A 26,989-nucleotide genomic window follows, 5' to 3' on the forward strand; every position below is an offset into this window, starting at 1 on the left:
ATTTCATCAGACACGTTTCCAGACACGAACAGTCGTAGCAAACGGTTGGTCTGCCATCCGAACGCTCAGCTCAAACAGCGGTAAAACTGCTAGCTGGAGATGCAGCTGACTACTCACCTAATCCCAGACAGGACACCCTCAGGCCTGATTTTCCCAGATTTCTGTCAACAAAAATGACAAATATTTGTCAGTATTAGTAAATCACTGTCTGATGTTTCTTCCCTGCTCCTGGTATGCATGTGGAACGTTAACAGATCCAGTTAAACCCATGTTACTGGGCAAAACATGGCGATAATGGATGGGAAACTGCTTCCAAAGCACACCAGAAACTAAATGTGCTTTTATCCAGGTGGATATGAAGCAGTAATATGGTGAGAAACCATATTGCCTTTATTTATCACTTATTAATAAAACCAAAAATAGTACAATAGCATATTTCTTTCTGCTTTTACACAATGATTTATTTAACATTTAAGCGTTTCAGGCTGAAATACAGCAAGTTAGACACGACTTCATACGGGTACCCGACTGCGAGTTGCAGGATTGAACTCATTGCTCTCCAGTTTGAGCTGCGGTCGGTAAAGTTGGAAAAATGTCCTCAACCAGCTCGACAGACTTAATGTTCCAGCATCCTAATTTGTCTAATTGCACCTCCACATAACTTGCACTTATACTTTGTTATGAAACATTTCAATGCTGCATTAAATTTCAGTTAAATCACAGTTTAGTTGTCTAAACAGGTCTGGGCCTTCCCAGCTTTGGATGGAGCCTCGGCTGGACGGCAGAGACTTGCAGCTCTCAGCTTTTTCTCATGTCAACACAATAAAAACTTCTTTACTCTGACATAGACCGAGGAAAATACTGACTTGTCATGAAGGCGACTTGGACAGAAAGACATCGTTCCATTTCAGCAGGGACAGACGGGACATGTGGCATAGCGGTCATTTTCCTGCTGGTCTGATGGGTTTTTACTGGTCTCACTGGTTGATAAAACTCAGCAGATTGCTGGTGTTTCTTCACTGGAAACGTGACTTCTCTCCTCTTTGACTGGAAAAGTAAAACATGCAACAACTCTAGGGGCGTAAGAAAGTGTTGATGTATCGAAACGTCGCAATGTTTTGTGACAAAATTATATCAACATTTAAACGCTCTGTATCGATTTTATCAACCAGCCAATCTTTACTGGTGAGGCAGATTTCCATGTCTTTATCCATCTTGTACATAAAGATCAGTGTTTTATTTATTCTGCAGGGAAATGCAGATCTTCAGTTCGGACTTAGTAAGTTGATGTCAGGCATGCAACAGCGTTCAGTGTTTACTACGAGTAAAGACAAGTTGCATTGTGTTACTTTTAGTATCCTGATGTATCGTAATGTAACGTATTGGTGGTCCGTATTGTGATGCATGTCGTATCACCAGATTCTGTAAATACACACCTAGGCCTGTTACGGTAACAAATTCTGCCATGCGATTAATTGTCTCAGAAATGATTGCGATAGACGATAATATCGCGCTGAACAATTATTGTTGTCATTTTGAAACCATTTTCAACTAAAATAACAATAAAGCCATAATAATTTCGGAACACCCTTTCATAGTTCAACATGCTTTCTTTTCTACAAAACATTTATCTGGATGTGCAGACTGGACCCATCCAGCCCCCAGTCTGCTGAAACAGATCAGGGTTTCTCCTGGGGTTTTGGTAACGTGGTTATCTGGGTCATCTGGTCTCTAAACACCATGTAACACCGTTACATAGTCTATGGCATTGTTTTTCAACCTTTTTGAGCCAAGGCACACTTTTTTTCACTGAAAACTTACAAGGCACACCACAAACCAAAATGTTTTTGTCCTTTTTTTTTTTTTTTAATTTAAAAAAGCCCATATTATTAATATAAAGTCATTGTGTCAAAGTGTTTTGAATAGAAATAAGATAAACACAAGAAAAAAGGAATTTTATTATCTTTCACCTGGACCTATTTGGATGAACACAAAGCTGCTTTTTAGACCAATCAGGTGAAATTGGATCATTTCCCAGGGAACACCTGATGATCTCTCTCGGCACACTGGTGCACCACGGCACAGTGGTTGAAAAACACTGGTCTACGGTAAAGCTCACATCAGGGGACATGTTTGGACTGGACCAGAGGTGGAATGGTAAAATGTCATTTTTCATGTCATTGTAAAGTCGTGGAATTGCCGTTTGTAACATAAATGTTCATCCAGGCGATTCATACTGGCTGTGAAATGTTTGCTACATTTTTCAAAATCTCGCTTTTTTAACAATATTAAAGGGCAGCATGGCTTTACCAACCAGGTGTCTGAGCGCACGCCATGTTGCTCTGTCCTGGTTGTGTTTAATCTGTCGGGTAAACTCCACGGGGATCGTGGCCTGTCGGGAAGATGGAGCTAGCCTGTTTAGGTCTTTTTTTTCCCAGCTGGGAAAACTGCAGCTCATGGTTGTGTTTTAGATGCAGATGGACACTTGTTGTGTTGTCATGTTTAGTTTATATTGTCTTTAAACAAATGCGGCACTCACTCACACTCTCCCCCAAAGTGAGAGGGAAAAGAAAAACAAATTAAATTATCGCGTCCAGCAAACTTATTGCACGCATTTTTCCTTATCATGCGATGAATCGACTTATTGCGACACACCCTCATTTGCATTGTTCTCACTTTCCTGCTGAAGACCAGATTTCCACGGACATCCAGGCTTTCCCGGGTTGCTACGACCATGCACGAGTAAAATTAAATTCTGATGAACTGGACTGACGTAGATTGTGAAATCCATTTCGTCAGACTGGATTCTAACTGGACTGAAGGTGTGTTGTGAATTCAGACCAGTAACATGTTGGTTCTGGTTTATTCCATCTCACCTGTACATCATGCCCGTGGTGTAGGACGTGGTGTCTCTGAGAGAAACGTGGTTCATTTTAAGGAAATCTTCCAGGTTTTTAAGCTGAGCAGCTGCACGGACTTCCTTCAGCCGCTGAATTTCTGCCAGCTGGCGGTTCCGTTGGCGCCGCTCCTCCTGCTCCAGGGCTTGCTCTGGCAGGAAGCAGCTCAGGCTGGTGTGCATGCTGTCATTCATGGACAGAAAGGACAGTATCCTTCCTCCAGAGCCACTGCTTTCACTGCTGATGCTGCTGCTTCGATGCGATCCACTGCTGTCCCGACCCGCGGGCGGTACCCCTCCGCTGCCCCCTGGTTTGGGAATCTGCAAACAAACTAAACTTAGCAGGAGCTGACTGAACATTAATGAGCCGTTCAGCTTTTCACCATGAAAACACTGATTTTTAACTGTGTGTTGAAATGTTCAACATTTCTGCTTCGTTTTAACATTTATTTTAATCAGTAGTTCTGCCAACAGGCAAGTTGTTTACACGCAGAAGCAGTGATGAGAACTGGAATTATTTCCTCACAAATTTTTATTTTCCTCACAAGTAACCCAACCCAATCATTTATGAGAGTTTAAATTAATCTAATTTGTTTTTTTCATTATATAAATCCACAAGTTTAGATGTTAACGTTTATCTACTTTTTAACTAAAACCCGTCATTGTTTCATTTAGAGAATTAATTCAGTTTTATCATTAAAATCTGATGATGAAAATTATGATGTGGTTTTAATCCGTAAAATCTAAATTTATTTCCATTTACATAAAAACCAAATCAGTTCCAGAAAAATCAAGCATAAAATAAAATAAAAAAAGACTGGAATAATATAGTACAAATAAAAATAAAGAAATCATATTAAAATAAATACATGAATAAGAATGAAATAAAATAAATAAAATAATAAAATAAAAGCAAATTGATAAATAAAATCTGTTGTTTTGATAGAAAGAAAAAAAATCATATTTATAATATTTATAAACTAACTAAAGAAAAAACAAACAATAAAAAATGTAAATGCAACTCAATACAAAAATTTCAATAAATTTAAAAAAAAAAAAAAAACTACTCCAACAACAAATTGAAAAAAAAAAATCTGACAATATAAATAATTTGAGTTCCACATTTTCCAGAAATTTCCACACTGGAAAATTTTTTTTCCCTCAATAATTAAACTGATGAAGGAGCATCACGCCGCTGCTTTTACAGACCCACAGAAACAACCACCAGTATTTCATTCTTTCCCTCTTTTCATCTCAAACATCTAAAATGCTTTCAGAACCTGAACCTAACCCTGTTACTCACCCGAGATGCGGGCGTCCGCCCGATGTAGGGGTTCTGGACCACGCTGCTCATCCTGGAGTCGGCTGGTGTTCAGCTTAGATCAGCTGTTGAAGCTGTAGTGGTGGAGAAGTTAACGTGGCTTTCAGCTCCTTCCTACTTGGTCACATGGCAGAGAAAAAAGCCCCACGAGCTGCTGTCTGCAATGCAGAGAGCAAAAAATAATCTTCCAGGTAAATTATTTATTCACACTCAGACTGGCACTGAAGCTTGTTTTGTAACAGCACATGTTAAAGTCCCCCCCCCCAGTAAATTATAGATGGAAAAGCGGACTACTACTACATCTGCTTTTACAACCAGGCTTTCTCTTCCTCCAACTCATGCACAAAATATGAGAGAATTATATAACAGTCGAGCTGAACATGAAGCAAACAGATGATTAATTATTTTACTCAATGAAACTAAAGATGTCTAATTTCACAAATAATGGAATTTATTGGAAATATTCTACTGTTGTGTTTGAGTTTAATTATAAACAGTAGAAATAATAGAGAGACAACGAAATATTTACAAATGCTGGTTGTTCGTGGACATCATCACTAAGTTCCTGAATCGATTCTATTCACATTTCTATTCAATTCGATTAATTTTGCACATATTGTGAGGTGAGTCGTGAAATTGCGAAAACAATGAGGAAAGTTGTGAGGCTGTGAATAACGCCAGGACAGTTGTGAGGTTGTAAATAACGCTAGGACAGTTGTGAAGTTGTAAATAACGCTAGGACAGTTGTGAGGTTGTAAATAACGGTAGGCCAGGTGTGAGATTGTAAATAACGCTAGGACAGGTGTGAGGTTGTAAATAACGCAGTTGTGAGGTTGTAAATAACGCTAGGCCAGGTGTGAGATTGTAAATAACGCTAGGACAGGTGTGAGGTTGTAAATAACGCAGTTGTGAGGTTGTAAATAAAGCTAGGACAGTTGTGAAGTTGTAACGCTAGGACAGTTGTGAAGTTGTAAATAACGCAGTTGTGAGGTTGTAAATAATGCTAGGACAGTTGTGAGGTTGTAAATAATGCTAGGACAGTTGTGAGGTTGTAAATAACGGTAGGCCAGGTGTGAGATTGTAAATAACGCTAGGACAGGTGTGAGGTTGTAAATAACGCAGTTGTGAGGTTGTGAATAACGCTAGGACAGTTGTGAGATTGTAAATAACGCTAGGACAGGTGTGAGGTTGTAAATAACGCAGTTGTGAGGTTGTAAATAATGCTAGGACAGTTGTGAAGTTGTAACGCTAGGACAGTTGTGAAGTTGTAAATAACGCTAGGGCAGTTTTGAGGTTGTAAGTGACGCTAGGACAGTTGTGAGGTTGTAAATGACACGAGGACAGTTGTGAGGTTGTGACTAACGCTAGGACAGTTGTGAGGTTGTGACTAACGCTAGGACAGTTGTGAGGTTGTAAATAACGCTAGGACAGTTGTGAGGTTGTAAATAACGCAATGACAGTTCTGAGGTTGTAAATAACGCAGTTGTGAGATTGTAAATAACGCTAGGACAGTTGTGAGGTTGTAAATAACGCTAGGACAGTTGTGAGGTTGAGAATAACGCAGTTGTGAGGTTGTAAATAACGCTAGGACAGTTGTGAAGTTGTAAATAACGCTAGGACAGTTGTGAGGTTGTAAATAACGCAATGACAGTTCTGAGGTTGTGAATAACGCAGTTGTGAGATTGTAAATAACGCTAGGACAGTTGTGAGGTTGTAAATAACGCTAGGACAGTTGTGAGGTTGTGAATAACGCAGTTGTGAGGTTGTAAATAACGCAGTTGTGAGGTTGTAAATAACGCTAGGACAGTTGTGAAGTTGTAAATAATGCAATGACAGTTCTGAGGTTGTAAATAACGCAGTTGTGAGATTGTAAATAACGCTAGGACTGTTGTGAGGTTGTAAATAACGCTAGGACAGTTGTGAGGTTGTAAATGACGCGAGGACAGTTGTGAGGTTGTGAATAATGCTAGGACAGTTGTGAGGTTGTAAATAACGCTATGACAGTTGTGAGGTTGTAAATAACGCAGTTGTGAGGTTGTAAATGACTCTAGGAAAGTTGTGAGGTTGTACATAACGCTAGGACAGGTGTGAGGTTGTAAATAACGCTAGGACAGTTGTGAGGTTGTGAATAACGCTAGGAGAGTTGTGAGGTTGTGAATAATGCAGTTGTGAGGTTGTAAATAACGCAGTTGTGAGGTTGTAAATAACGCAATGACAGTTCTGAGGTTGTAAATAATGCTAGGAAAGTTGTGACGTTGTAAATAACGCTAGGACAGTTGTGAGGTTGTGAATAAGGCAGTTGTGAGGTTGTAAATAACGCAGTTGTGAGGTTGTAAATAACGCTAGGACAGTTGTAAGGTTGTAAATAACACTAGGACAGTTGTGAAGTTGTAAATAACGCAGTTTTGAGGTTATAAGTGACGCTAGGACAGTTGTGAGGTTGTAAATGACGCGAGGACAGTTGTGAAGTTGTAAATAACGCTAGGACAGTTGTGAGGTTGTAAATAACGCTAGGACAGTTGTGAAGTTGTAACGCTAGGACAGTTGTGAAGTTGTAAATAACGCAGTTGTGAGGTTGTAAATAATGCTAGGACAGTTGTGAAGTTGTAACGCTAAGACAGTTGTGAAGTTGTAAATAACGCTAGGGCAGTTTTGAGGTTGTAAGTGACGCTAGGACAGTTGTGAGGTTGTAAATGACACGAGGACCGTTGTGAGGTTGTGACTAACGCTAGGACAGTTGTGAGGTTGTGACGCTAGGACAGTTGTGAAGTTGTAAATAACGCAGTTGTGAGGTTGTAAATAATGCTAGGACAGTTGTGAAGTTGTAACGCTAGGACAGTTGTGAAGTTGTAAATAACGCTAGGGCAGTTTTGAGGTTGTAAGTGACGCTAGGACAGTTGTGAGGTTGTAAATGACATGAGGACAGTTGTGAGGTTGTGACTAACGCTAGGACAGTTGTGAGGTTGTGACTAACGCTAGGACAGTTGTGAGGTTGTAAATAACGCTAGGACAGTTGTGAGGTTGTAAATAACGCAATGACAGTTCTGAGGTTGTAAATAACGCAGTTGTGAGATTGTAAATAACGCTAGGACAGTTGTGAGGTTGTAAATAACGCTAGGACAGTTGTGAGGTTGTGAATAACGCAGTTGTGAGGTTGTAAATAACGCAGTTGTGAGGTTGTAAATAACGCTAGGACAGTTGTGAAGTTGTAAATAACGCTAGGACAGTTGTGAGGTTGTAAATAACGCAATGACAGTTGTGAGGTTGTAAATAACGCAGTTGTGAGATTGTAAATAACGCTAGGACAGTTGTGAGGTTGTAAATAACGCTAGGACAGTTGTGAGGTTGTGAATAACGCAGTTGTGAGGTTGTAAATAATGCTAGGACAGTTGTGAGGTTGTAAATAACGCAGTTTTGAGGTTGTAAGTGACGCTAGGACAGTTGTGAGGTTGTAAATGACGCGAGGACAGTTGTGAGGTTGTGAATAATGCTAGGACAGTTGTGAGGTTGTAAATAACGCTATGACAGTTGTGAGGTTGTAAATAACGCAGATGTGAGGTTGTAAATGACTCTAGGAAAGTTGTGAGGTTGTACATAACGCTAGGACAGGTGTGAGGTTGTAAATAACGCTAGGACAGTTGTGAGGTTGTGAATAACGCTAGGAGAGTTGTGAGGTTGTGAATAATGCAGTTGTGAGGTTGTAAATAACGCAGTTGTGAGGTTGTAAATAACGCTAGGACAGTTGTGAGGTTGTAAATAATGCTAGGAAAGTTGTGAGGTTGTAAATAACGCTAGGACAGTTGTGAGGTTGTGAATAAGGCAGTTGTGAGGTTGTAAATAACACAGTTGTGAGGTTGTAAATAACGCTAGGACAGTTGTAAGGTTGTAAATAACGCTAGGACAGTTGTGAGGTTGTGAATAAGGCAGTTGTGAGGTTGTAAATAACGCAGTTGTGAGGTTGTAAATAACGCTAGGACAGTTGTAAGGTTGTAAATAACACTAGGACAGTTGTGGAGTTCTAAATAACGCAGTTTTGAGGTTATAAGTGACGCTAGGACAGTTGTGAGGTTGTAAATGACGCGAGGACAGTTGTGAAGTTGTAAATAACGCTAGGACAGTTGTGAGGTTGTAAATAACGCTAGGACAGTTGTGAGGTTGTAAATAACGCAGTTGTGAGGTTGTGAATAACGCTAGGACAGTTGTGAGGTTGTGAATAACGCTAGGACAGTTGTGAGGTTGTGAATAACGCTAGGACAGTTGTGAGGTTGTAAATAATGCTAGGACAGTTGTGAAGTTGTAAATAACGCTAGGACAGTTGTGAGGTTGTAAATAACGCTAGGCCAGGTGTGAGGTTGTAAATAACACAGTTGTGAGGTTGTAAATAACGCCAGGACAGTTGTGAGGTTGTGAATAACGCTAGGACAGTTGTGAGATTGTAAATAACGCTAGGACAGGTGTGAGGTTGTAAATAATGCTAGGACAGTTGTGAAGTTGTAACGCTAGGACAGTTGTGAAGTTGTAAATAACGCTAGGGCAGTTTTGAGGTTGTAAGTGACGCTAGGACAGTTGTGAGGTTGTAAATGACACGAGGACAGTTGTGAGGTTGTGACTAACGCTAGGACAGTTGTGAGGTTGTAAATAATGCTAGGACAGTTGTGAGGTTGTAAATAACGCAATGACAGTTCTGAGGTTGTGAATAACGCAGTTGTGAGGTTGTAAATAACACTAGGACAGTTGTGAGGTTGAGAATAACGCTAAGACAGTTGTGAGGTTGTGAATAACGCAGTTGTGAGGTTGTAAATAATGCTAGGACAGTTGTGAGGTTGTAAATAACGCAGTTTTGAGGTTGTAAGTGACGCTAGGACAGTTGTGAGGTTGTAAATGACGCGAGGACAGTTGTGAGGTTGTGAATAATGCTAGGACAGTTGTGAGGTTGTAAATAACGCTATGACAGTTGTGAGGTTGTAAATAACGCAGTTGTGAGGTTGTAAATGACTCTAGGACAGTTGTGAGGTTGTGAATAACGCTAGGACAGTTGTGAGGTTGTGAATAACGCTAGGACAGTTGTGAGGTTGTGAATAACGCTAGGACAGTTGTGAGGTTGTGAATAACGCTAGGAGAGTTGTGAGGTTGTGAATTACGCAGTTGTGAGGTTGTAAATAACGCAGTTGTGAGGTTGTAAGTAACGCTAGGACAGTTGTGAGGTTGTAAATCACGCTAGGACAGTTGTGAGGTTGTGAATAACGCAGTTGTGAGGTTGTAAATAACGCAGTTATGAGGTTGTAAATAACGCTAGGACAGTTGTGAGGTTGTAAATAACGCTAGGACAGTTGTGAGGTTGTAAATAAGGCTAGGACAGTTGTGAGGTTGTGAATCACGCAGTTGTGAGGTTGTAAATAATGCTAGGACAGTTGTGAGGTTGTAAATAACGCTAGGACAGTTGTGAGTTTGTGAATAACGCGAGGACAATTGTGAGGTTGTGAATAACGCTAGGACAGTTGTGAGGTTGTGAATAACGCTAGGACAGTTGTGAGGTTGCGCATATTGTGAGGTGAGTCGTGAGATTGCGAATACAATGACGAAAGTTGTGAGGTAAGAGTATTGCCAGAGACACGTTCTTGCTGTTGGTTCTGTGATCCAGGACGGAGAACTCAGCTGGAACCAGGATTCTGGATGATGTCTGCCTTATGCAGCGTTCTCCCAGTCACATGAATAAAACACCAGACTGTAGGGTGCTGGTCTACTGGCTCACGGTGACGGTATGCAAGTTAAATATCTCAAGATCAGCCTCTGCTTCAAACAAACCATGTATATTTACTGTGTTGCAAATGTTTTATTGCAAATGAAAATGATGACAAAACGATAACAAAGTACTAAAGTTAAAATTCACAGTCTTACCGTTAGCTGCTAAAGTGAAAGCTCATGGTCTTAGTGCTAGCTGCTACAGCGAAAGCTCAATGTCTTAGCGCTAGCTGCTAAAGTGAAAGCTCATGGTCTTAGCGCTAGCTGCTACAGCTAAAGCTCAATGTCTTAGCGTTACCTGCTAAAGTGAAAGCTCATGGTCTTAGTGCTAGCTGCTAAAGTGAAAGCTCAGGGTCTTAGCGTTACCTGCTAAAGTGAAAGCTCATGGTCTTAGCACTAGCTGCTAAAGTGAAAGCTCATGGTCTTAACGCTAGCTGCTAAAGTGAAAGCTCATGGTCTTAGCGTTAACTGCTAAAGTGAAAGCTCATGGTCTTAGTGCTAGCTGCTACAGCGAAAGCTCATGGTCTTAGCGTTAACTGCTAAAGTGAAAGCTCATGGTCTTAGTGCTAGCTGCTACAGCGAAAGCTCAATGTCTTAGCGCTAGCTGCTAAAGTGAAAGCTCATGGTCTTAGCGCTAGCTGCTAAAGTGAAAGCTCATGGTGTTAGCATTAGCTGCTAATGTGAGATGTAAAAAGCTGATTATAGTTTGAAGTTGAATTGGATCCTTTGGTGAATGAAAACATCTTTTTTTTATCTGCATTTTATCTACATTATTGAGAAAGTAGTCTACATGTCAAGCCAGGTTTCATGTAGTCTCCTTCGCACAGAGGTCCCTCTACAAGTCAGGACATCGGATAACCTCAGACATACTGATCACTTGTTTTTTTTATGTTCCCAAAATCCAGAAAGAATTTGGCCATCGAGCATTCGAATTCAAAGCCCCATCAGACTGGAACGACTTACCAGTGTCAATCAGATCCATCCCTTCTCAGCAAAGCTTTAGGACAGCTAAGATACCTACAAACAACTTGCTCTTGCCACTGATATTGTTTTATTCTTCTAAACTATTTTACTTTGGGTTCTGCTGTGCAATGGCCCATCACGTGTATGTCCATGGATATCCGGTACTTTTCTGGAAAGTATTTTATTTCACTTGTACCGAGGGTTGGGTTTATAGGGGCGATTAGAGAGCTTTGTCTAGTGTAAACGCTGTGGTTATGTCTAAGTAAGGATTGTATTGTTATCTGTAGGTCTGTGTTGAGGACCCCCTCGAAAACAAGACGTATCATCTCAAGAGGCCATCCTTTCAAGAAATTTCAAATCATGACACCATCATGAGGACATTAAAGTGAGACAGAGGAAGAGATAAGAGAAGATTATACTGACTTTTGCTGTCTGGGGAGATCTCAGAGAAGAGACGGGATGAAGATCATGCTGGGTTAGCTGCTGATGGAAGAGAAAATCCTCTCTTCATCTTCTTCAGTGATGCATCTGAAGGAAAAAGCAGGTCCAACCTGAACTAGCAACATGGACGTAATAAATTCACTTTTAAATTATATTAAATAATTAATTAATAATTAAATATTTGAATAATTTAAAAAAAAAAGAAAATTCTTTTTGTTTGGTCTAAACTGCATGTTTTTCAGTGACCTAAAACTGCCTCTGATGGAAAATATGCATCAATTCAGGCACAAAATGGGATTATTAGGGGAAGAAAAGCTTTGCATTGTAATACATTCAATAATGTAATGTAACGCCAAAATTCCTCTTCAAAGTCACAAACCCTGCTAATCCTTCTCATTTTAAATCTCTTAACAGTCCAGGGATGTGGAGGGATTTTTACTTTATTCAATTTGAATTCCAGGTCTTGTTTTGTCAAACCCAGCTGGAGTTGGCAGACACCTATGATGGGGTCGCAACATCTGCGATGAAAAGCTTTTATAATCCAGAGCTGCAGTCAAATGAATCCCTTTGTGATACTTTCTTTCATAACGCAGGTTTGTCAAAGCTCAGATTCTCTGTTTGAGTCGTCTCACGGTGACAATAGATGGGATTTAATTCCAGCACACATCCTTATGATCGGGGAATGATGGAGTGGAGAGGTTTCTCTGAGGGGTGATACCAGTGTTGGGTCTTTTTCTTTTTTTTAAAGAAAATGTAAAATAAGATGCAAACACGACGTTTCCACGAGACGATGTGCGTGCTTGCAGACATCAGAAATGTTTTTTTACTGACACCTTCTGGTCAAAACTAGGAATTGGACCAGCATACCTTTTTATGTTTTACTCCACTAACATGAATCTACAGCAGACGCATGCGGCTAATTAGCATATTGATACAGAATCACAACAGCTATATATATATGTATGTATATATATATATATACATATATATATATATATATATATACATACATATATATATATATATATACATACATATATATATATATATATACATATATATATATATATATATATATATATATATATATATATATATATACACATACATATATATATATAGCTGTTGTGATTCTGTATCAATATGCTAATTAGCCGCATGCGTCTGCTGTAGATTCATGTTACATTGCTGGACAATGTTTTTGGCCCATTAACCATATATTTAATGTATTGTATTGTATACATTTATTAATTTGATGGAATTTTACATCCCTTTTATTCATGAATTTTACATCCGAAAGGAGAATCGTTTGTTTTAGACAACTTGGTTTCCTCTCAAAGTGAAAAGAAGCATGAACAGACTGGTTCTGATGGTTTTATACTTATAAAAAGGACTGGGAACGAGTTTCACAACCAGGCTGAAGACCAACATTTCTCACTTCTCTAAAGTCTGGATAGCTTTCCTTATTTCTGGAAATTTTGCAGTGTAATTCATCTTCCTGCCTGGAACAATCATTTAACTTCATTATGGTCTCTAGTTTAATCTTTTAAAGCCCGACCCAAGTAAGAATATGTATGAATATCTTTTTATTAAATCAGTAGTCTTAATTTGGTTTTATAACAAATGTAAGCAAAACAAATACTTTTTGTATTTTTTATTGTTTATTACCGTGTGATGTCATAATGATTGTAGTGTAGACTATGTCCACAAGGGGGCAGAATACACGTATCAGACAACCTGATTTTTTTTTTTTTTTAAGTTTTTACCATAAAATTATGCAAAAGGTGTCGGAAAGTTTATATTAAACAAGATACAAACGTGATTAAAGAGTTTTTTTTTTACACATATTAATAAAATTGCAAATAATTGATAGTAAATTTGATTGGAATTGTGGAGTTTGGTGGCAATCAGCAACTCGCGTTTGAAGTCATTCAGAGAAGCTGTCACGTTGACTCATAGGTGCTTAAGTGTTTTCCCATAATGAGGCCGATTGACGAGCCGGTGTCAGAGACTCCCATCGTCCTCCCAGATTAACTTCAATGAGCTGCTGGAGTGAGGAGATTAGCAGGAGTGGGCTGCCGTGAGCGAGGGGGCAGGTTGCGGGAGCAGGGTGTGGAACAACAGCTCAGTAATCGCTCATCCAGGGGGCTGCTGCGATAAGACATAAAAAGACACCAGACTTAAGGAAAACCTGACACTAAATGAAGGAGAAGGAAGCTGATGGCAGAGTGGGGATGAAGTAGTTGGACAACGATAACGTGTCATTTCCTTTTGTTGTGAGGGAACGCTCGGGTGACATAAGATGGATCTGAAACGTCTGTCAGAGTGGAGGTAGAGAAGGATCGAGCATTTTATTTGACATGTATTCTTCTGTCTGCTTCATACTGCTAAGGCACGCCACTTACAAGCTGATTTCATTGCCAGTTGTAACAAAACGTGTCCGGTAAGCTCACAATAAAAGGTGCAATCCCCTTACTGAGATGCTCCGACAGCCGGGCCGATGAACGCAATGTGTCCTGGAACAATTACAGGATTTATGGAAATATGGGGCTTTGTGAGTGCCTGCAGAGTGAACGACATGCTGCTACAGCTAGCGAACAATATACCTGTTCCTCCCTCTGGGAAGGTGGGCGATGGCCCTTCAATCACGGCCCTCCTTCTGGCATCTTCTGGTAGACGTTTGCTGCCCGCTACGATGGTCAAACGTCAACTTAACGCTATCCTGCGCCTCACGTTGTGGCTTGTTTTCCACCTTTTTACTGCTAAAACCAGGTTTAGCGGAAGACGTGGTGGGACACAACATGTGGAGACATAGAGATTTTAACAGAAAATAAAATGAAGGGATGTTTATTTACCATGAAAAGCAGTAAACACGTCCGCATCGGAGTGACTTCCGCAGCCTCGTGTGAACAGACAGGTCTGATCGCAATCCAAGAAACGTTGCCATGGTTACATGTTTATGAAAAATGTTTGCATAAACAATGAACCATGAACAACAACAATAAGACTGAGAAGGTTTAAAGGTTTTATTTTACAGCAACTGAGCGTGTAGACCCCTGGGGGGGTACCTGGAGACCTCCTGGGGCTTTTAGATGCATCCCTTCAGCAACACACCTGGTAACGACACGTCCATTTGATTCAGGTGTGTTGGAGACAGGACGCATCTAAAAGTTGCAGGACGGTAGATCTCCAGAACCAGACAAGGGACCACCTGATGTGAACTGGTTTCTGAGTCGCCAAATGAAAGGTTTGTGGTTGTCATTGTCCGCCGTAAACAGAGAGAAAAAAAAAAGTTTCTTCTCATAAATAAATGAAATGTCTCCTGAACTGTGGATTATTCTGATGGTTTAAAAAGCCTTTTTTCCGTCTTCTGCCTCATTTTCCAGAACGATTGCAGAACACGACTTATTCCTCACAACTTTTCATCATAAATCCAACAACACTACATGACACAGTTATAATGTGACGGCCAAAGTTAGTCACTGAGGGGTGATTACAGGAGTCTGTCAGACACGCTAAATTCAAACAAAAAGGATCAGGAATCTCTTGCAATTCAGGTGTTTATGTTTCCTCTTAGTTAAAGATTCACTATTTGATACACTTTTTACTCAGTATTTGCAAACTGGACTTATGTCAACTAAGAAATGCGCGGTCAACAGAAAATATCAGCATCCACCTTCACCCTCTCTCTGTGCCAAGCAAAAAAACAAAATCCCAGACAGACACAGGTGATATCAGTTAGGCAATCACTCAGCTTCAGGCACACACACACACACACACACACACACACACACACACACACACACACACACACACACACACACACACACACACACACACACACACACACTACCCTCTAGTGACAGACTTACAGAATAACATCCTTGCCTCTACAACAGTTTTGGCCAAATGATTGCTTTTGCACAAATAAAATAATATCAGTTTATACCTGTGAAATCCAGAATTATTTCCACTTTTCTATATTGATTAAAATCCTGACAGAAAGACTGAGGTTGCAGGTTTGATCCCTCATGTGTTTTTTTTTTTTTTTTACGTCACTTTCTTCTTGGCAATTAATATTGATCTATTTGAATGTATCATGCAATGTAGTAAAGGGGAAGACCCAGGACACGCTGGAGGGATTATATCTCTCGGCTGGCCTGGGAACGCCTCGGGATCCCCCCCGCAGAGTTGGTAAATGTGGCTGGGGAGAGGGAAGTCTGGGCTTCCCTGCTTAGGCTGCTGCCCCCACGACCTGTTATGGTATCCTCGCTGGAAAATACACTGTATGGATAGAAGAAACTTCTATGAGACTTTACCGAGACATCATGCAGTAGGTCCAGGAGTCCATCGAAGCTACCTGTTTTACACACTTTGGCCAGCAGGGGGCTCTGGGTGCACATGAAGCCCTCAGAAATGAACCACTTTCTGAAGTAATTGGCTGAAAAACTTTAGTGCTTCATGATGCTTCACCCAGGAGGACAGGTAAGGTCAGGACAGGAAGTTTATTGAATTTCACTGAAGGTAAGCAGAGACAGGAATTCAGTGACAACGTCATGAGCAGGTGTGAGGGTGATAGAATAATCCAAACAACTGCAGAGATGCTAAACAGGAAATTCACAAAGATCCAATCCATGATCTGGAGGAGAAACAGCACGCCAGAAAAATGCCAGAATCTCTGAATGAACACAAGAGTTCAGACTTCCAAAACTTGATTGGGTGCAGGTCAAGAAAACAGGGTTGAAGAGGCAGGATCGGGCCGTCGATGGGGAAGCAGAAACCCAGAACACAAGGAAGGCTGAGCTAGAAGTGAGATGGAAAACAAGGTAAAAATGTTGAGCTTGGTGGCCGTGGAATGATCAAGAGGCAACTTCTCGTGGTTAAAAGTGAAGCCAAAACCTGCAGTTCCCCCTTCATCCACTAGAGGCTGCAAAACAGAGCAAATCCCCATAGACTCCCATGTTAAAAAGACCAACTTCACAGCAGGAATAAACGTGTTTACAGCAGAAATAAACATGTTTACAGCAGGAATAAACATGTTTACAGCAGAAATAAACATGTTTACAGTATAAATAAGCATGTTTACAGGAGAAATAAACATGTTTACAGCAGGAATAAACATGTTAGAAGCAGGAATAAACATGTTTACAGTAGGAATAAACATGTTTACAGCAAGAATAAACATGTTTACAGTAGGAATAAACATGTTTACAGCAAGAATAAACATGTTTACAGCCTGGTTCAAAAATCCATTTTGTGTTTAATAGGTCAGGTTTACCTTCATGACAGCTGTGGGGGGAATGAATTTTTTTCTAACTCGCCCGTTTAAAAGTAATTTAATCTCGAAGTTCGGCATATTTAGGGGCGTGTCCTTTTGATTGACAGGTAACCGATCTCCTGCTTCAAGTTAGAAGAACATAGAACAACCACGATTTTTAGCCGGTTAACAACGTGACTTAGCTTTAGCCCGCTTACCTCCGTTAGCTGGTTAGCTCCTGTTATCTCCAGAGTTCGCTCGATGTCAATCATCCACCATGATGCTCACAGCCCCCCTTTCAGCTCCACCTCTTTGCCCATATTTATATTATCCGGGCGAGACGACACGCATGCCCCTGCCAAGATGGCGATGGTAGGAACCGCCCACCGAGCTTCAATTCAGCTCTTCAGAAACCTACGTCGTGGAGGCTCCGCCCATCCTTTTATATACAGTCTATGGGAATGACGCTGGATCAACAATATGGACTGGTGGAGGGACATGAGGAGGTCTAAAGGAGAACAACATAGGCGGGTCTCACCTGGGGCTTAAGCAGGTAGATCAGATCAGAGATGGAAGATTAGAAGAAAGTGTACTAACTGCAGGTCCTGCAGGTTTTAGATGTTTCCCTGCTGCAACACACCTGACTGAAAATACTGGCGTAGAAGAAGCTGGCGTAGAACTGGACCACAAGCTGCTGAAGACCCATTTCATTAGAAAATCAGGTGTGTTGCAGCAGGATTGTGGCCTTTAAGTCCCAGAGTTGCTGACCAGCTCAAACCAGTAGTAAGTGATGTAAAACTTTCAGATGAACTGGGGAAGTCAGAGCTACCAGCATGAACGGAGACAGAAAGTACAGGTACAACACCAAAGTAACAAAAAAAAATGGAAGAAAATAGATAATTATTGACAACACATAACCTCCAGACCACCATGAGACTAAATTCTGGAACACAACTCCAGTTCCCAAAAGCTGGATCTAAAATTTATATCAAAATAATTTTTCCGTTTTCATTTAATAAAACAGAACTCACAATCAGGCACGGTTACGATGATTTGATTTAATGACAAACTCACCTCCGTCCGCTCATCTCAGCTGCTTCCTGCAAAGATGAACCAGTAAATGAATTGGCTTCCGCTTCACTTCTTCGCAGCTGCTGTTATGGATTGGACCTGTCCTCGGACGGTGGCAGTATGGGCTACCTTCAGGGCAGCTGACGTATATAAAAACAGCCTCATTTTAATAACTTTGCTTATATGTTATTAGTTTTGTTTGCCTTTTTTCTGTAAGCAGAAAGACAAGTCGAGTCAACACAACTGCGTACGTTTGGTCAACTTGTAGAGCTTTAATGAAAAGATAGTCACACAACTGTTATGCACATCAAGAAGCTGAAGGGAATAAATGTCAATACAATTCTTTTACTAGACTAATACGTAATAAATTATACTGTCATCACATACATACATGCAAAACTTCCAAATTTCTTCCAACAAAACAAACTTTAGGAGGTGGAGGGAGGGAAGAATGGAAAAAGTAGAAATAGTAAAGTGGTCTAGTTGTGTGTGTTTGTGTGTAGTTCTTTATCCTTTATGTTCACCTTGGTTTCAAAAATCTATGTACAGAAGGTTCCACGCAGCCAGCACCTAAAGGGCCATGGCTGATGTTGCAGATGAACAACATGAATATTACAGAGTTATGAAACATTAGATTCCATAAACAGACAGGAATGCAGATCAACTTATCAAATTCAAGTTCATTAAATCATCAGTGAAGGTACACTCACAACTGACTGGACGGAGGGTCTCATACATCACTAGATTATAGTTATGCCGTAAAATAAGACATAATTACTCTGCTTACAAAGTTTGGTGCAAAAACACTGAGCAATAATATTCCTGACCCTTCAAATTCTCGTGGGTTTGGTTGGTCCCACCGAGGAATGTTTAAAGCTTAGAAAGCTGCATAATTCAGTCTTCAACCTCAGAGAACCAGCAACAAAAGAGAGTTTAAAGGCCCCATATCATGAAAAGTTCTGAATCTGTTTTATGTCTTCAGTAAACTGAAGTCTGAAGAGACATGACAAACATCTGGATCAGCAACAAGGTGACATGGGTCCATAGACGGTGGATTTGGATGCAGTGTGTGGAGCTTGATGTGGTAGTGGGGGGATCAGTTCTGGTTGACTGTCTGGTGGTGGTGGACTGGATCTTTGTGTCTGACACTGGGTCTGGGGTCCGTTTTTAACTGAGAAAGTCAGAAGAATCTCCCTCTCTCTTCATTTTCATACGATAGCTGCTTTACATCCAACTAGCATCCTTGCTAGGTTCCAGCTTAAATGACACTGGATCATGTAGCGCGAGCTTACTCAGCGCTAAGTAACATGAGCCCATGTGCCGGTTCTTAGTTTTTTTTCTCCACAGGCGAAGTAATGGGACAAATATCATAATATCAGATCTGTTGGTGCAAATATTACGTGTCTGACGCTAAAAGGTGGAGCTTGGCACGCTGCAATGCACTGAAGAATCATCACTTCTTTGTGACTTGACAATAAATATACAGTGGATTTTTTGCTGTGTAAAGCCAAGAAGAAAGACGACAAACAGCTGGATTTCTGGGTTCCCTTGTTCTTCATCATACTTCAAACAAGGCATCACATCGCTGTGACATCAAGCTGTCACGTAGGTGACACATCTATCGCTATCCGGCCGATACGCAGCCTACCAGGTAAGGGTACAGATGGCTGTGGAAATGCAACAGAGATCAGGATTCACTGGACCAAACCCAGACCTACTGGTGGAAACAACGTTAGCTTAAAACTAATGTAGTGCTAGCATGGAGCTACATTAGCACTGCGATGTAGCTTCATGCTAACATCAGGCCAACAGCCTTACATAACAATAATAGTTGGAAATATGAAGAAAAACATCATATTTTAAGGTACTTTACAATTTATGTCAAAATGATGTAGTGATACTGGTCTGGAAAGACGTTTCAGATCTCTTAGAGTAATCTGAGGTGTGGCGCAGTCGGCTTGTTCGTACCAGGAAAAGGATTCGGAAAACCTCGTTTGATAAGCAGCTGTTAAAACAGCAAATATTCTAAAGAACGTGCTTCTGCGGAGGAAACAGCAGGAAGTTTAACTTATTTTAGATTAAAATAATCCAATAATTAAAGTGTGAGAAAATTTTCCTGTCAAACAGAAGAACAAGCACCACGTTTCGCTGATAAACTTATTTTACCTGAACAAACACAGCTGCCTTCATCTGATCAATAAAACATAACATTTTAAATAAATAAATAATATCACGAAAATTATTTCATTAGGATGTTAGTGTTAGCTTGCATCATGAGGCCAACTTTGGCAACTGTAAGTGCATCGCTACATTTCCGCCTGACCTTTCATGCTTCTGGAACATAATTTTCTATATTTTACCTTCACACGACCTAATTTACCCTGCCTTTCGCCAGAAGACTGCTGGGATAGGCTCCAGCAACCCTTCATTGGACTAAGCTGTTAGGAAAATGGATGTATGAATGACTGAACAACCTAATGTAGCTAACTAGTCCATTTCCCATGAAGACTGTGTTTGGCCGTCGTTTTTCTGTATAAATTCTCTGTGAATACGCGTGAAAACATCTCGGAGTTCTGAGCTAACCTGCACGCTTTACGCTGCTGTAAGAGGCTGTTAGCTTCCTTTCTGAAGCCTCTTACATCCTCCATATGAAGCGAGAACTTTTCTCTTTTTCACAAGGCTGCGGGAACAAAATGGCATCATTTTGTCCTCGTGGATGTGGTTGGGGACGTCTTGCGGCTCGTTCTCGACTCATCAGCCTAGCAGAACTTCCTTCTCGCGGGAGAAGTACTGTGTGATTGGTTGAACATTTGAGGTGGGCGTGGCTAACGGGGAAATCGTGAAGAGGAGATTTTCATATAATCGCTGATGCAAGATTGAAAGGATGAGTTTTATTAAACAGCTGATCAAAGTGGTGAGAAAGTGCGAATATTTCCAAACTGGATTCCATCAGATTATCAACTCTGCTCCGCGGAGCACGTATGAACTAACCGGGTCAAATGTTCGTTAAACATAAGATCATGATAAAAATCTGCTACGAGAGCTGCTGTCCTGGACGTTTTACAGGTTTCCCTGCTTATTGATTTGAGTCACGTATGTTTCAGAAGAGAACCTTCTAAACCCTGCAGGAAACTGGCCGTCACAGACCAGGATGGATGATCCCTCATTTCCAGCTTTCCATGTGCATTCACCAGATTTTACATTTTATGTTTTACTGATCCAACCTCACAAAATCTATCATTCAGAAAAACAAAGTTTTGTGTTTGACTCTGTGATGGAAAAGGGGCATTTAAAGGGTTAAAATACTCAGTTTAATGATTACGTATTTAGTATTTTTCTGTTAGGACTGACAGTACTGAAACATCTGAGCAAAATAAAAAGAAAAAAAAAGTGGAAAGGATGTTATTTTTAATTTTTATAACAGTTTTTGGAGACTTGTCATGTGACACAAAGTGATAGAAAATTACTGCAACAGACAAGGACTGATTGTAATAAAGCCAATAACGTAACGCTCCCTTTATCTGAGAGAAAACTTCACAGAATGCTGTTTTATTTACATTTTTAGGATTTTCTTTTTAATTTGAGGCCAAATAAGCAGACAATAACATAAAATCTTATTGGATTATTGGCTAAATGTTTGTTGATTATTGATCATGTTATTGACAGATATCACCGCTTCAAATAAAAAACTGGACGCTGATGTTCTTATAAGACGTCATAATATGGGACCTTTAAAAAGCTAAATATCCGCCTCACATACGGAGACATTACGACAACCACACACACATTCACGCATACACACATTTACATCCTCTGTGTGAGATCTGTGTCGTAGCAGGAGGTATGGGTTGTGCTGGTGACTAGGTCTCGTGCGGTCTACATGTCCTAGTAGGCCTGGCCGGTCTCGACTTGCAGCAGTCCCAGAACAGCTGAGTGGTCAGCCAGCTTCATCCTGCGCTGGTTGGAGAGGCTGACGTTCTTTGCCAAGTAATCCACAGCAGCTGGAAGAGGACGGACAGGAGAGGCGGTCAATAAGATGCAGGAATCTACTTAACTTACAACCAACATTGAATCACAAATCCTTTCTTTTTGGAATCATTTCAATCTGAGCAAAACAGAAAATGTGCTTGTGGCTTTTTTTCATCCCAGGTTTGAAGGAAAACAAATCAAAACCAGCAGTTTTATATGTTCTTTTTCTAGGATCCACGGTCTTTATCCCAGGAGTTTCTTCCAGCAATCATCAGGCGAGAGGCAGGTACATCACAGGCCAACACCGAGAGACCAACCACAGCACAGGCCAACACTGAGAGACCAACCACGGCACATTCCAACACAAAGAGACCAACCACAGCACAGGCCAACACCGAGAGACCAACCACAGCACAGGCCAACACGAGAGACCAACCACGGCACATTCCAACACAAAGAGACCAACCACAGCACAGGCCAACACCGAGAGACCAACCACAGCACAGGCCAACACCGAGAGACCAACCACGGCACATTCCAACACAAAGAGACCAACCACAGCACAGGCCAACACCGAGAGACCAACCACAGCACAGGCCAACACGAGAGACCAACCACGGCACATTCCAACACAAAGAGACCAACCACGGCACATTCCAACACAAAGAGAACAACCACAGCACAGGCCAACACCGAGAGACCAACCACGGCACATTCCAACACAAAGAGACCAACCACGGCACATACCAAAACAGAGAGACCAACCACGGCACAGGCCAACACCGAGAGACCAACCACGGCACATTCCAACACAAAGAGACCAACCACGGCACAGGCCAACACCGAGAGACCAACCACAGCACATTCCAACACCGAGAGACCAACCACAGCACAGGCCAACACCGAGAGACCAACCACGGCACATTCCAACACAGAGAGACCAACCACAGCACAGGCCAACACCGAGAGACCAACCACAGCACAGGCCAACACCGAGAGACCAACCACGGCACATTCCAACACAAAGAGACCAACCACGGCACATTCCAACACAAAGAGACCAACCACGGCACATTCCAACACAGAGAGACCAACCACGGCACATTCCAACACCGAGAGACCAACCACAGCACAGGCCAACACCGAGAGACCAACCACAGCACATTCCAACACCGAGAGACCAACCACGGCACATTCCAACACCGAGAGACCAACCACAGCACAGGCCAACACCGAGAGACCAACCACAGCACATTCCAACACCGAGAGACCAACCACGGCACATTCCAACACCGAGAGACCAACCACAGCACATTCCAACACCGAGAGACCAACCACAGCACAGGCCAACACCGAGAGACCAACCACGGCACATTCCAACACAGAGAGACCAACCACAGCACAGGCCAACACCGAGAGACCAACCACAGCACATTCCAACACCGAGAGACCAACCACAGCACAGGCCAACACCGAGAGACCAACCACGGCACATTCCAACACCGAGAGACCAACCACGGCACATTCCAACACCGAGAGACCAACCACGGCACATTCCAACACCGAGAGACCAACCACGGCACAGGCCAACACCGAGAGACCAACCACATCACATTCCAACACAAAGAGACCAACCACGGCACATTCCAACACCGAGAGACCAACCACGGCACATTCCAACACCGAGAGACCAACCACAGCACATTCCAACACCGAGAGACCAACCACAGCACAGGCCAACACCGAGAGACCAACCACGGCACATTCCAACACCGAGAGACCAACCACAGCACAGGCCAACACCGAGAGACCAACCACGGCACATTCCAACACCGAGAGACCAACCACGGCACATTCCAACACCGAGAGACCAACCACGGCACATTCCAACACCGAGAGACCAACCACGGCACAGGCCAACACCGAGAGACCAACCACGGCACAGGCCAACACCGAGAGACCAACCACGGCACAGGCCAACACCGAGAGACCAACCACGGCACAGGCCAACACCGAGAGACCAACCACAGCACAGGCCAACACCGAGAGACCAACCACGGCACATTCCAACACCGAGAGACCAACCACGGCACATTCCAACACCGAGAGACCAACCACGGCACATTCCAACACCGAGAGACCAACCACGGCACAGGCCAACACCGAGAGACCAACCACGGCACATTCCAACACCGAGAGACCAACCACGGCACAGGCCAACACCGAGAGACCAACCACGGCACAGGCCAACACCGAGAGACCAACCACGGCACAGGCCAACACCGAGAGACCAACCACGGCACATTCCAACACCGAGAGACCAACCACATCACATTCCAACACCGAGAGACCAACCACGGCACATTCCAACACCGAGAGACCAACCACGGCACATTCCAACACCGAGAGACCAACCACGGCACAGGCCAACACCGAGAGACCAACCACGGCACATTCCAACACCGAGAGACCAACCACGGCACATTCCAACACCGAGAGACCAACCACGGCACATTCCAACACCGAGAGACCAACCACGGCACATTCCAACACCGAGAGACCAACCACGGCACATTCCAACACCGAGAGACCAACCACAGCACAGGCCAACACCGAGAGACCAACCACGGCACATTCCAACACCGAGAGACCAACCATGGCACAGGCCAACACTGAGAGACCAACCACGGCACAGGCCAACACCGAGAGACGAACCATTCACAATTCCTACGGAGAAGTTACAGTGAAGGGCTGTGACGATATGCTTTCGTCCCGATTTGATTCCATTTTTTTGGGGTGCTGGTTTGATTAAAATTGCAATTCCCATGACTCCCCGATATTGTTGATTTTTGTAGATTAAAAACAAACAAAAATTTTAGCATGGGTTATTTTAATTTATTTGAAATAAAATAGACTTTTTAACAAAAAAATCCATTTTAAAATTATGAAGCAAAAAATCCCAAAAATTCAATTTTTCTATTTGATTTTCCACCCCTAGTGATCACATACCCTAACACGCATGTCTTTGCACAGTGGGAGGAAGCCGGAGACCTGGATAGCATCCAGACATACATGTATTTCCTCGTATTGATCTCATAGTCCCACCCCTTCTAAAGATTCAGCTTTCCTTGCTTTTGAAGGGGCTTCACTATCTGTCACTTGACGCAGAAAACAGAGCAATACTGCTGGAAATTGTGAAGGAAGCGTGGAGTTGCGTAACTGACATGCAACCAGTGAAGAAAACCAGAGAAGAAGAAGAGGAACAGGAAGAAGTCGTCGTACAAGTAAAGCGCCAAAAAATATGCCGAAAAAAGTTGAAAACAGCAAAAAACTTCATGGCTTTCTTCTTCTGGTATTTTTAGACGTTTGTAACCAACATTTCTAGTAGTACGTTACCGCGACCAAAAATGCAGAAGTGAAGTCAGAACTCACCACTGCCCCCTAGTGGATGAACTGACTTAACAGCTATGGCAACGTAAACGATGAATGAAAGCGTGAGGAGGTGACGTATGAAGCATGAAACATCCACATCCACATTTACATATGTAGCGGAGCAGAAACAGGTCTTTAGACAGAAATCGGTTCTTCTGGTTCACTAGAAAGAATCAGCTCTTAGAATCGGCTCGTTTGTGAACAACCGAGCACTGCGAGCACGAAGCAGTGAAAAGGAAAATCTTCGGAATAACTGCAAAGCATCGTCTCTTCTGTGCATGACATCACTACAATACACTAATAAAAACTAGAGAATAGTATCATCTGTTGTTTAACATCCTTTTTCCCTCCATATCATGAAAACTTGAGCAACTTGTAGCCAAACTTTCAGGCTAAAGCTTGGCTCAACTGCAGAAATTGTTGTCCGAATGAGCCTTTTTGTGTGTCTGAAGTCTGACTGACTAGATATCAGGATGGTACAACCCCAGTCCAGGTTAATCCACCACTGAACCCTACCATCACATCCAGTAGGAACATAATTCCCAGTAAGTTGCCATTTATTCACCAGTAAAATGAAACTATTTTAATATAAACTGGGTTCTTAGAAGTAAAGATATGATGGTAACTGATATATTCACATCTAAGGGTGTCTGATCTCTGACTTTTGTGGCTGGGTTTAGCTCACCATCCTCCTTTCAGCCTCCTACAGACAGATTTAACAGTTTACTTAAGACATTTGACTCTTCTTTTGGTCTAATGCAGGAAGCTCCTGACAGATCAAAGTACATACTGTTAAAATAGCTGACATGTCTGCGAGTGCACTTGTGTTTGTGCAAGTGGGTTAGAGTGGCTAATCGGGCTCTATCTCTGTGGCAGAGGACTCTCGATTTGACTTCTCAACAAGGATTTAAGGTATAAACCTGGTTGACAGAAAAAACAGCATCCTTTAGATTGCCTCACTAAGCCCATGTGAAACACAAAAACACACACACATACACACACACTGCTCCCCCACTAGCTGTCGAGGTGACTGGCATGTTGGCAGACAGACATGCCCACCCATTGGTGCTCTTATTTATTTCCCTCCTGAGCGTCGACGTGACAGTTTCCTTCCTTATCTCCTCCCAGTAGCCGCTACATGCACACAGCCTGTCACATCACCGCCGTCAGTCCTGCTGTCAGAGACGCTATCGCCGGGTGAACCAGGGAGGGGCGACGTCCACAACGCTGAGAGGAAACATGCCGAGCATTAACTGCAGATTTCAGCGAACCGGAGGTATCGTCTGTCTGCGTAAGCTCCAGCGTTGGCTGCTGCTGTCTGTCAGACGTTGTGTCTTCTTGTCAGCTTGTGTGACTGGATTTAAAACTAATTGTTCTGCAACAATATGTTAAGCAGGACCGGAGCAAAAAAGAGACGCAAACACTTTATTCTTTGGCCCTCTAACAAGATGTAGAAAAAAATAATTAATAATTGTATTTATAATTGCGTGCCGTTGATCTACTGTCGGACTGATGCAGCTGACGCGGATAAAACATGCTCTCGCACTCAAGCGTACAGTTACGCCGTTATTTTCCAGGTTAGCTTCTGTGTTTAACGCACAAACTCTGAAAAGCTCCGGAAACCTGGAAACACGTAGTCACAAACCGACCAATCACAAAGGAATACTTTTGCACATACTCACTAAGCCAAATGTGTTAAATGTAAACAGCTGTTTCCAGCTGTTACAGACTAGCGAGTTAGCTAGTAAGTCTAACTAGCTGTTTTGCTAATAATATGCAGTTGTTGTCACAAAGTGGTGCTTCAGGTTAGAAAATTATTTTACATGCAGCAACGTCATGCTGTACATCGACTAAAGTTGCATTTGTATCTTCACACAAGAATCATTTTACACATCCA

The 26,989-nt window shown here is 42.1% G+C and overlaps 2 protein-coding genes across 5 annotated transcripts in view; both read right to left on the reverse strand.

Moving 5' to 3' along the window:
• LOC306754887 (voltage-gated potassium channel subunit beta-2-like) overlaps window positions 1–4,250 on the reverse strand; it is a gene marked incomplete at both ends in the record, with an annotated part of 17,874 nt that extends 13,624 nt beyond the window's left edge. The window contains 3 exons of the mRNA XM_079239015.1: window positions 118–161; window positions 2,877–3,217; window positions 4,200–4,250. Of these exons, the coding sequence (XP_079095141.1) occupies window positions 118–161; window positions 2,877–3,217; window positions 4,200–4,250 (436 nt within the window). The remainder of the gene's footprint in view (window positions 1–117; window positions 162–2,876; window positions 3,218–4,199) is intronic.
• Window positions 4,251–17,961: 13,711 nt separating this feature from the next.
• The window catches only part of LOC306754884 (paired box protein Pax-7-like), a 62,120-nt gene continuing 53,092 nt past the window's right edge, over window positions 17,962–26,989 (reverse strand). For all 4 annotated transcript variants that reach the window (XM_079239012.1, XM_079239010.1, XM_079239011.1 and 1 more), the window contains exon 9: window positions 17,962–21,692. In XM_079239012.1, the coding sequence (XP_079095138.1) occupies window positions 21,577–21,692 (116 nt within the window). In that variant the 3' untranslated portion in view covers window positions 17,962–21,576. The remainder of the gene's footprint in view (window positions 21,693–26,989) is intronic.

This window comes from Telmatherina bonti, assembly GCF_933228915.1.
Source record: "Telmatherina bonti genome assembly, chromosome: 4".
In the NCBI taxonomy this organism is placed as follows: Eukaryota; Metazoa; Chordata; class Actinopteri; order Atheriniformes; family Telmatherinidae; genus Telmatherina; species Telmatherina bonti.